This window comes from Phycomyces blakesleeanus (assembly GCF_001638985.1).
Source record: "Phycomyces blakesleeanus NRRL 1555(-) unplaced genomic scaffold PHYBLscaffold_30, whole genome shotgun sequence".
NCBI lineage: Eukaryota > Fungi > Mucoromycota > Mucoromycetes > Mucorales > Phycomycetaceae > Phycomyces > Phycomyces blakesleeanus.
Window position 1 is genome coordinate 450,914 of NW_017265187.1, and position 11,442 is coordinate 462,355.

The window sequence follows — 11,442 nt, forward strand, 5'->3', positions numbered from 1 at the left end:
TATATATTTTTTCTTTTTGGGAAGAGGAGGGAAGTTCGGGGGAAGACAAATGACAAATGACATAAACAGAAAAAAAAAGTACAAAGCTTGATTAAGAGATGATGAAAAAACAGAAACAGAATAAGGATTTACACAAAATAATAAGAAGCTATAAAAAGAAATTTGGGGAGGGAAAGAGGTTGGGATTGAGAATGTAGAAAAAAATGCAATGTTAAAAAAAATACTAAAAGAATAACCTATAAAGAAGGGAGATAAAGAGGTAAAGAATGAAGGAAAGAATGGAAGAAAGAATGAAATGAAGAGAGAAAGATGAAGAAATAGAAGAAGTATTTCTATATATATTTTTTCAACAGTTCTTTCCTTATGCTTTCTTCGTCTTCTTCTTCTTCTTTTGGAAGAGAGGTGGTGAAGGAGGAGGGAGAGGGTGGTGAATATTGGGAAGATTGGGGTTTCTTTACAGTTCCTTTTGTTTGTTTGTGTGTGTGTGGGTGTGTGTGTGTGTATGTGTGTGTGTGCTTTTTTTTTTCTCTTTGTTAATTTTTGTTCTTTAGTTCACCATCACCAGTTGTTTTTGTTCGTCTTTCTTGGCATGAATAGCAAGAGGAGAGCTCTGGTGAATCGAGTACTTTTTGACAGCTGCTGCTGTAATTACCGCTGTTGTTGCCGCTTCTGTTGCTTCTTGCTTGGAGTTGGGACTATTGGGTGGGGAAATGCGGACAGGAGTCGATACTCTCGGGACAAAAGTAAGGGGTGGTTCGGCTTTCACGCCCAATCTTCCGCGAGAACGGTCCTCAAAAAGTGTCATGATATTTCCATGATCACCCACTCGGTAGGCTACCGAAAATGGGTCTATCCAAAGCACAAAGTCACGAGGCAGATGTGTGTGAATAAGCTCTGGAGTGATTGCAGCACTAGTGGCAGCTTAATGTGCAAAAAGATAGGATAGAAAAAAAAAGATTATTATTGCTATTTCTATACAATTCATAATGTAATGTAATATATTTGATATTAATCTATATCAAAAAGAAGTATTGCATTATTATTTACTCACCAAGAATGAGAACGGGATCAAGATGTCCGTTGAAATTAGAGATTGCTCTGTAAGCATTACCCCTCAATGGCTGAAGAGTATCCCAGTGGTCTTGAAAACGTTGGTGGAGTGAGAGTGACAAGTGCTGCTTGTATACTAACAAGAGGTCACTCTCCATCTTTGGTTGGAGAAGTCGACCAAGAAACTCTACTGCTTGTGCGATTTCAAGTTTCATGACTTTTACGAATGTATTATGTAGTTGTTGTTGCTGCTGTTGGTTGGTTGGTTGGTTGGTTGATTTAATGATTACTATAGTAAACCGTGAATTGTTGAGAGAATGAAGAGATGGGGAGAGAAAGGGAGAAAGAGAGAGGAAAGAGAATTTGTCTTTTTGTAAGCAAAGTGGAGCTGAGGAAGAAATATATATATATATATATATATATCTGTGTGTGTGTGTGCGTATGTGCGTATGTGTATAAATATATATAATAGAGTCAAAATGATATTTAAAAAAAAATTAAATGTAAAGTGACCTGAATCAGAAAAATAGGGCGGGGATTTTGTCAAGAGATAACAATCAAACGCTCTCTTCTCTTTGGTTCAACCATTGGTGAGTCTGATCTGACGTCACTTGACTGATACATTACAACAGACGAGTCTGTTTAGCCAGAGTTAGGGAGCAGATGGCGAAGATGACCAGACTAGAGACAATGCATCCAAAGTACAAGAGGTCATCGTGGTCCTTGCCTGGTACTTTGACATTCATTCCTGGATTATGTAGCAATAAGCAAGACATTCTATTGGTTGACCATAGGTAACACTTACCCCAGAGACCGGTTATCAGGTTCATAGGAAGAAGAATAGTGGCAAAGATGGTGAGACGGCCTATGACTTGGTTGGTTGAATTGGATGTTTGAGTGAGAGCTATTGATATCCGGGTTAGGTAGTTCGAATGAGACCTTGCTAGAACAGTATCATAATGATTGAGGTTCTGCAACATGGCTAGGATGTGGTCTGATTGGGATTTTTTTTTGGGATTTTTTTTGGGATTATTATTATTATTATTATTATTGGGTTTGATTTTGATTTCAGTTTTAGTTTTAGTTTTTGAAATAAAACAATATATATATTTAATAAACGTTTAGCCACTTGTATTCTGATTGAATAGGTGTCAGTTATATGCTATTCTTATTATCATCTCTACCTTGAACATCGCCCAGGTAAAGACCAACGTCTGGTAACATGCGTCCTTCATCTTCCTCTAGGAATAAAGGAGTGACCTGCGAAGGGCTGGATCCCTTTCGACGATGCATACTTGTGTTATTCGGCAGTGGTCTCAAAGCAGGCGATCCTACGAGCGTCTGACTAGATTTACTAGCCCATGATGAGTTGTAGATATCTTCAGCTGATCGTATGGTCTCACACCGCTTAATAAGCGTTCGCAAAACATCTGCTTTGGTACCCAGGAGTCGCAATAGCTGCATAACATGCTTACGACAGTCCCCAATGCGATTGACCATGTCAGCATCTACATTGGCATCTAATACACTGTCGAGCACAACTTCTTCTATCGAATTTACTTCTGCCTCTATTTGCTGGATTACAGGCGCAAAACTATCTGTAATCTCGTCCATGACTGCATAATTAATCCAGTCCGGGACTGTGAGTAAGTGATCCTGGAGTTGGACAATTCTCTGGTAGACACTGTTCATGTGAGGCCCCCGAACAAAATGGATCTATTGTATATAATTGCGTGATAATTTATTTTTCTTAGCAACAAAATCACAATGATTCTTGTTCTTGTTCTTTCTTTGGTTTTTGTTGTTGTCCTTGAAATCTGCCAAGTTCACATTACTCACCGTAACAATACTGCGTCGGAATATGATATGATAAAAACTCAACGGCCGGAGCTGTCCTTTGTCCTGCACGCACCCTCTGTAGCACACAAACATATAATTGCGAAACACATCGCACTTTTCTCTTGACTCCTGGCCCATAATATCCTCCGTAGTGAGTGGGTGAATACGGAACACCTAGTAGATTTATATATGTTTCATTTGCACTCAATTAATTGGCATGTAATTTAGAACCAAAGAAAAAATAAATAACTAAATTCATTTTGATATTCATTACCTTTGCAAGCGTTTTCATATCTCCTTGGCTTGGGCAAGTGATGTCTATCCAATAGTTCTCCTTGGTCAAAAGTGACTCTAAGCCTTTACCACCCTCAAGCTCTAACAAAGACCGGCCATGGATTAAACCTGTGTCAGGGTGATAATAAGCGCACTGTCTAGTTTCATCCTCATCATTATTCTGCCAACGCTCTGACTATTCCAAGCTTATAATTAATATACAAGATTTATAAATACATACATACATACATATATATATATATATTATATTCTATATCCTATATTTTTTTCTAAAAAAAAAGATTATGTATGTATCTATGTATGTAACTATGTATTTATGTATATTTATGTATGTATGTATGTATGTATGTATGTATGTATGTATGTATGTATGTATGTATATTTATATACTTCAGGTGGATCTCCATAGAGACTTCTTCGGTGGATCAGACCAATTGCTGCCTTTTCTGTGTCCTGGTGAATAATACGATTTAAAGCATCGAGATCGACGTCTGTGGGACATCGGGAATCTAACGGCAGTCGACTGGCCGGTACGACTGGATAACAGATATCATCTCTTGCGGATGGGTAGAGTGGACTACTAAGTCCAGAGGAAGGGTCGATGATATCAATAGTCGTTTGGTCTTCTCTGTGGTTGCGAAAGTAAGATTCCATTAGACAAAAGGGGAGGAGGAGGAGTAGGAGTGGGGGGCGAGAGATGAATATAGGGAAAAAAATAATAATAATAAAAAAAAGAGGGAGAAGGCCTTCAGTTTGTTAAAGCCTTTACAGTTTTTTGAAAACCGTTGATATAGGTGAGGTCACCTTTGAGGATCAGCGCCTGCCCAATCGTTTAATCGTTTCGATGTTAACCAGAACAGAGTTCTTTGAAAACAATAAAAGCTTCTTTGGCTTTTTTAAAAGGGTAGTGCTGAATGAAATATCGCAGTAGCCAAAGGAGCTTTTTTTTTTCTTTTCTTTTTTGGTTTTTTACTTGGTTTTTTACTTGGTTATTTCAGGGACAATTTTAAAGAGCCATGATATTAATAGTAGTAGTGTTTGTGGTGGTGAAAGTAGTAATAGTAGTAATAGTAATATTTCTCTTTCCTTTTCCCTTTCCCTTTCCCTTTCCTTGTAGTCCTTTCTTCCTTCTTTTACTTCAGCTTCTTCTGATTCTAATTCTGATTTTAACATTTATTTAATTTTAGACTCCTTCAGCTTACTGTCATAGGCTGGTGTTACTTTTACCACATAAATAATAATAATAAAATGAAATGAAATGAAATTGAAAATTGTCAATTTATTCATTCATTCATTCAGTTTGTATTATATATTGTGTATATTTGAATATTTAAATATTTAAATATTTATAATTATAATTATATGATTAATTTACGTTAATTAAAAGACTTGGTGGTGTTCAAATGTCTTAGGATTTTATACAACAGGCGAATAGGATGTTTCATTTGATGGTCCATGATGGGAACTGCCATTTGTGTGAAGGAATACACTCACACAGTGCTACATTTCAACATCCGTCTTTCTATAAATGGAAGGCATCTCGGAGCTGTGTGACTATCTTATCATCCGCCAATCAAAACGGAACAGCTCAGAGGGTCTGTAAAGCACATAAACCAGCTTCTCTTGTCAATCCTGAACCTGACAGTTCTTCATCGTTCATTCAACACTTTTTTTTTTCATCTATTACTCATCATGGTCAAGACAACTCTCCTTTGGACTGCCCTCGCAACCACCTTTGCTGCTCTCACTCAGACCGTTATGGCCGAAAGTGATGTGCTTTCCCTCACTGAGGCCAGCTTCGATAAGGCCCTCAAGGCGGACCTGGCTTTGGTTGAGTTCTATGCTCCATGGTGTGGTCACTGCAAGGCTCTTGGTGCGTTTAAATATTTCAATTGATACAATTCAGCTATTACTATTACTATCACTATCACTATAATAATCATTGGTTAGACTCGGTTACTAATATTTATTTCTCGCAGCTCCCGAGTATGAGACCGCTGCCACCGAGCTCAAGGAAAAGTCTGTCACTCTTGCCAAGGTTGACTGTACCGAGAATGAAGACTTGTGCCAGAAGTACGAGATCCGTGGCTACCCCACCCTCAAGGTCTTTAGAAACGGTTCTTTCGTCGAGTACAAGGGTCCCCGTAAGGCCGATGGTATTGTTAGCTACATGACAAAGTAAGTAAAGAAGAAGAAACTGGTTATTATTTGTGTATGCGCATGCGTATACGTATGCGTATGCGGAAGTGCATGTGTGTATTAGCGCAAAGGATTAGTCAACAGCATACATATTAGACGCGTTTTGTTCCTTACTGTGTTTTAAATAAAAATAAAAATAAAGCGCCAAAAGTGCTATATTTGTAATGTATATCGCAAAGTCTAATTTAACCTCCTATTTATAGGCAAGCTGCCCCTGCTATTTCGCCTTTGACTTCTGAGACTTTTGAGCCCTTCAAGACCTCTGACCGTGTCGTTGTCGTCGCCTACACTGACCCCAAGGATGAAGTCTCCAAGGCCACTCTCTTGGCTGCTGCCGAGAAGCTCCGTGAGGATTTCTTGTTTGGCTTGGTCACTGATGAGGCTTTTGCCAAGGAGCAGGATATCAAGGAGTTCCCCTCCATTGTTGTGTACAAGCAGTTCGATGAAGGTCGTGTTGACAAGGCTGGTGAATTCAAGGTTGAGGAAATCGAGGAATTCGTCAGAGCCAACTCTGTCCCCTTGTTGGCCGAGGTTGATGCTTCCAACTTCCAGTTCTACGCCGACTCTGGTCTGCCCCTGGCTTACGTGTTCGCCGACTCTGCTGAGATGTTGAAGCCTTTGGTCGATGCCGTTTCGCCTGTCGCCAAGAAGTACAAGGGCAAGGTTAACTTTGTCCATATCGATGCCACCAAGTACGGTAGCCACGCTGCCAACCTTGGCTTGAAGGAGAACTGGCCCGCCTTTGCCATCCAGCACCTCGATACTGGAGCTAAGTTCCCCCTTGACCAGGATTTGTCCATCACCACTGAATCCATCGAAAACTTCCTCGACAACTACATCGAGGGTAAGATCAAGCCTACCCTCAAGTCTGAGGAGGTTCCTGCCGTCAACGATGGTCCCGTCAAGGTCGTTGTTGGCACCGAGTTCAAGGACATTGTTTTGGACAAGTCCAAGGATGTCTTCCTTGAGGTCTACGCTCCCTGGTGCGGCCACTGCAAGAAGCTCACTCCCATCTGGGAGACTCTTGGTGACTTGATCAAGGCTCAGGATGCTTCTAACAGCGTCGTTATTGCCAAGATGGACGGTACCGAGAATGACTTGCCCGAGGATGCTGGCTTCACTGTCTCTGGCTTCCCCACCCTTAAGTTCTTCAAGGCCGAGACCAACGAGATCATTGACTACAACGGTGACCGTACTCTCGAGGATCTTGTTCAGTTTGTCAACGAGAACGGTAGCAAGAACCTCTCTATCAAGACTGATGATGTAAAGGAAGAAAAGAAGACTGAGGCCGAGGAGGAGATTGGTCACGATGAATTGTAAATTCCTCTTCCCTCTCTTTCTTTCTTTTATTTTTTGCAAGAATAATTTCATGACACTTTCAACAGATCACAAATCACTCACTCACTCATACAATCAAACAAACATATATATCTCCTATTTTTCCATCCCCTCTTCCATACCTCCCCAATGCCCTTTCCATAAACCACTAAAGTATTTTTTTTCGATTCCCCCCCCCCCTTTCGATTTTTTCTTTTACTTTTTCCTTCTAAAGAAATATCAAACACACAAATATCTTGAGTTGTACTGTATTTTTCCAATAAGTGCTATTTTAAATACAATTTGCATCAAAAGATTTTGAAAAAAATAAAATAAAAATGTGAATATCTATCTATAAAACGCAATTTTTTCAATTTATTTAACTATGATTGGAGAAATCTAGTGTTATAGACGCATATTTTCTTGGCTATCAAATCATTAAATAATTAATCAATCAATCAGTCAATCAATTAATTAATTAATTAATTAATAAAAGTAAAATGAGGGTTTCTTTTATACTAACTTTGTATATTTATATGTATGTTTTAATATAAAGCTATACAACAAAGATAATAGTATAGTCGCTATGCATGGTATTTTTGGGAGATTATATTTAACACAATATAATTGATTTCAATTTATTAATGGCGTGCTTTTTTTTTTCGTTTGAATATTATTTGTATATTTGTTTAATGGATTCTTGTATTGTGAGACGTACAACAAAATAATAATGTGTACAATTTTGATTTCAATGTATATTGAAAATTGAGTAAGGATAGCTATATAAATACCTTTTATAAAAAATAATAATAAGCTTTTGTATAAGAGATTGTAGCCCAAGTGGAAAGGAAAAAGGAGTGGATCTAATCTTTCATTGTTTTAATAAAATAAGGGACATTTAAAAGGAAACCAAATAGATAGTAGTGATAATAAGAATAATGAAAAGAACGTCAATGTGGCGATAAAGGTCCACGGCAAAACTACATGTATCTTACAAGGATGTCAAGAAGATCAAAAAGCAAAGAAGCAACAGCAATAATAGTATCTGAATTATAAACCTTATTTGATCCAAACTGAAAGGATCAATATCGAATCAAAATCTTTTGTATTCTTATGTTTATTTTTTTTATCTACACACTTGCTAGAAAGGTGAGAATTCTTAAGCCGATGTTTTTCAAAGAAGAAAATGAAGAAGGCTATCTATCTATCTATCTATCTATCTATCTATCTAAATATATATATATATTTAAAGAAACTCAATTTACAGAATGATACAAAAGTATGCAAAACTTTTCTTTCGTTTAATTGCCTTGGTACTGTTCCTGAAACGATTTCTTTGAATAGTTGAATGGCACCAAAGAAATCAAAATCACCAATCAATCAGTTGGTCAGTTAATGATGTATCCAAAAGGTCTTGCTCTTATGTTAAGCTACAAGACCCTCTTTTTTTATTGTCATTCTCTTTGTAAGCCATTAAACTATAGAATTTACTGTTAACAATATCATGACTTTGTTTAGGTGGAAAAAAACAAAAACAAAAAAAAGGCAGAGGAGGTTTATGGTAGTGTTCTTTTACTGTTTACTTTCAATATATATGTAAAGAAAAACCATAGGGTTAGGTTCTCAGAACTACACCAAAGTACAGCTTTTGGTTTTGTGGGGGTTTTTTTTTTGGTTTTCTTTACTTTAGAAATTAAATAAATAAATAAATAAATAAATAGATAGATAGATAGATAGATAAAAAAAGTCCTGCTTAAAAAGTCAACTATACAAACATACACTACTCACTACTCATTACTCAAGAGATCTAGATTGCTATGTAACCAGCGGGTAGTACATAATCTGTCTGCTTGGCCTGGTGAGTAATTGTCTTTGTGGTAGTCTTTTTTGTAGTGGTCTTTTTAGTTGTAGTCTTCTTTGTGGTGGTCTTGGAGTTCTTCTTGGCTTTGTGGGTTCCGTGTTTCTTTGGCTTCACAGCCTGGGGTTTCTTAGGTGCGTTTGTTTGTTCAGGTTCAGGGAAGGAGTGACAGCGGACTTGGTCGTCATGGTTTTTGCCGAGACCAGGCAGGGTAACGCAAGCAATAGGAGGCTGTGTAGTTGTTTTGGTTGGACGGGCAGAACTGGAGACAGTCTTGTGGGAATGGCCCGAACCTGTGGGATCAAGAATTTGAACCCAGCCTGTGTATTATTTTTATTAGTTTGGTTAATTGAGTTTTTATATATAAATAAAATAAAGGAAGAATTTAGAGTGTATGTGTGCGTGGATCTTCAGAAACACAACCGAAATTTGTTAACTGTGCTTACCAACAAAGGAAATATCTTCTGCATTTTGGCCTACTTCAATTACACTACAGAATATTAGAAGCATATTAGGAGAACAAGGAACCTAATGAACTGCAAATCACTTGCGCAAAAATAATCTATATACTTTGTTTTTTGTTTTAAAATAAAGAATTAATAGAACACATACTATTTCTTGTTTGCCTTGACTTTCTGGGGAATGGTCCAATTGTACTGACCAGCCTTTACTGGCACACTCGAAGCAATAACTTGGTTAATTACAAGTGCGTCTGCGGGTCCGGATGCAAGAGCAAGCGAGAGGTTTCCCGTGGCTGAGGGATCAGAAAGTTTCCTATAAAATTATAATTAATATCTTTATTTTCTTTTATTGTTCTTGATGGTGGTGGTGGACGAAATGATTAGGATGCTTGTATCGATTGTGCTGCTGACTTTGATATTGATGTGTTGTATTATCGTGATGTGTATCTGCGGGTCTGTTTTGTGTGCGTGTCTTTCGTCTTTGTGTGTGTGTGTATGTCTATAGGTGTGCTGATAATGAACACTATTTTCCGTACTAGCATTACCATTTAATCTCAACCGTCTCGCCAATGTGCCAGTGTGCATTAGCCTTGGGGGAAAGAATAGAAACAGAAGCAGCCAGGGCAAACTGAATGGAAATGGCCAAGGTAAGGATAGATGTCTTGAGGAACATGACGAGATGGAATGGGTTAAAGGTTAAGGAAGGTAAGAAAGTAAAATAAAAAGGAGAGGACTTGATGAAAAGAAAGAAAGAAAGAAAGAAGGAAGGAAGAGGTAGATTGAATGAAGGAAGCGACAATTCAAATGTAATTTCTCTTGTCATCCAAGGCAGTTAATATATTTTATTGATTTATTGATTTTAATATTCAGCAAATAAAATTTGTGGCACAACCTCGCCATTCACAGTTACTTCTTTCAGTCCAAAACGGATAAGGACACTAACGGTACTCACTACCATACAGAGCAAATAACCAAAAATGCTCATTTATTATTTTATTGATCTTCCAAATTTAAAAGTACAAACTTAGAAAGCAGACAACTGTCCAGAAATGTAAGGCATCATAGCTTAACCTTCTAATTCAACTGCTCTCTAGAAATAACAGCAAAAAATTATATCCTTATATATATATTATCTTGTCTAGGATCAAATTTCGACCAATAGACTTTGCTATATAAGCTCAAGAGTATACACTATCATTGAGATATCCTAATACTTATTAAAGGCGATCACATTATCTTGGTCTCCACAGCATAAAAACCGATCAAGAATGTAAGCAATGCTCTTTGGACTTATAGATTTATAAAGAAGAAGAAAGAGTTTAAGCGACTTTGATTGGCCAGCGTTTATCCCAGGTAATTGCATTGTCAATTAAATAGACGATACAATGCATTATAGTATACACTACCATGCTTGCCTTTCCTAATATTAAATGCTAGTATACTGCACATATCACAATATTCAATTACTTTTATTTTTTGTTTTATTGTTAAAAGAGGGTCAGAAAATTCAATTTTGACAAGTCTTTAACTGTTACAAAACGAATCTTGAACAATCGGTAAGATCAAGACAACGATTGATTTTATTGGCTGAACTCACTCATATATATTTAAATTTGATCGTTTTTGATCTGTCTATACCAATTGTATTTCTTTATTTTATAACAGACAAACTTACTCTTTAGCACTGTGAATATATATATATAATATTATACCTTCATTTACTGCTCTTCTTTTACTTTACTGTATCTTGCTTTTATTGATTTATTGATTTACTTTTTTTTATATCTATGCACGTACATATTGTCTTTATCTGCTTAAATACAGTGCTCGAGAATGATGCATTTGGTAATAGAGCAGCTTTTTACACTACTAATATATGCTTGTTTGTTTCCGCTTTGGATCTTGGTATTTCAATTATATATATATATTTGGATCAGGGCCTGGTGTTCTTGTGTATCTTTTTTTTTGTGTTGTGTATAATTTGGATCCCTTGGGGTTGGTTTGGTTAAAAAGGCACGGATTTTACCTATATTATTTTGTGCGTGCGTGCTTGCGTGTGTGTGTGTATGGTGGGCTACCAAGTAAAAGAAGAAGAAGAAGAAGAAGAAGAAGAAAAAGACAGTTTTATTGTATTATAATTTTACAGCAAATAAAATTTCAAATTTAATCAGGAAACAAGCCGAGATAAGAGAATATAATAAAAAGAGATAGATCGCCCTTGACCTTGTTACCTTGTATTCATATTTCTTTTTTTTTAATTTTTTTTTGGCTTATTAGCTACTGTACTATTAATTCTGTGTCTTTATATATACATATTATGTACATACTACTTGGTACTGATTACATAATGGTTTAAAATATTGATCAAATATACGGTTGAACGTGGTGTTTTATTATTAATAATATTAATATTAATACAAATAT

General features: G+C 36.7%; 3 protein-coding genes across 3 annotated transcripts; 1 reads left to right on the forward strand and 2 right to left on the reverse strand.

Annotated features, from left to right (window-relative positions):
• Window positions 1-18: 18 nt before the first annotated feature.
• PHYBLDRAFT_183638 (hypothetical protein) lies at window positions 19-3,837 on the reverse strand (the record flags this gene model as incomplete). The annotated part of the gene is made up of 8 exons (XM_018438803.1): window positions 19-921; window positions 1,052-1,339; window positions 1,685-1,798; window positions 1,856-2,044; window positions 2,235-2,766; window positions 2,890-3,063; window positions 3,164-3,358; window positions 3,574-3,837. 8 exons carry the CDS (start codon window positions 3,835-3,837, stop codon window positions 548-550), a joined length of 2,130 nt encoding a protein of 709 aa, XP_018285421.1. The 3' UTR covers window positions 19-547.
• Window positions 3,838-4,941: 1,104 nt separating this feature from the next.
• On the forward strand, window positions 4,942-6,702 carry PHYBLDRAFT_19447 (hypothetical protein; the record flags this gene model as incomplete). Its single annotated transcript, XM_018439703.1, has 3 exons — window positions 4,942-5,056; window positions 5,163-5,361; window positions 5,586-6,702. The coding sequence occupies 3 exons, from the start codon at window positions 4,942-4,944 to the stop codon at window positions 6,700-6,702; spliced, it is 1,431 nt and encodes a 476-aa protein (XP_018285422.1).
• A 1,804-nt stretch (window positions 6,703-8,506) lies between these two features.
• On the reverse strand, window positions 8,507-9,691 carry PHYBLDRAFT_63616 (hypothetical protein; the record flags this gene model as incomplete). The annotated part of the gene is made up of 4 exons (XM_018441148.1): window positions 8,507-8,877; window positions 9,004-9,047; window positions 9,170-9,331; window positions 9,564-9,691. The coding sequence occupies 4 exons, from the start codon at window positions 9,689-9,691 to the stop codon at window positions 8,507-8,509; spliced, it is 705 nt and encodes a 234-aa protein (XP_018285423.1).
• Window positions 9,692-11,442: the final 1,751 nt, after the last annotated feature.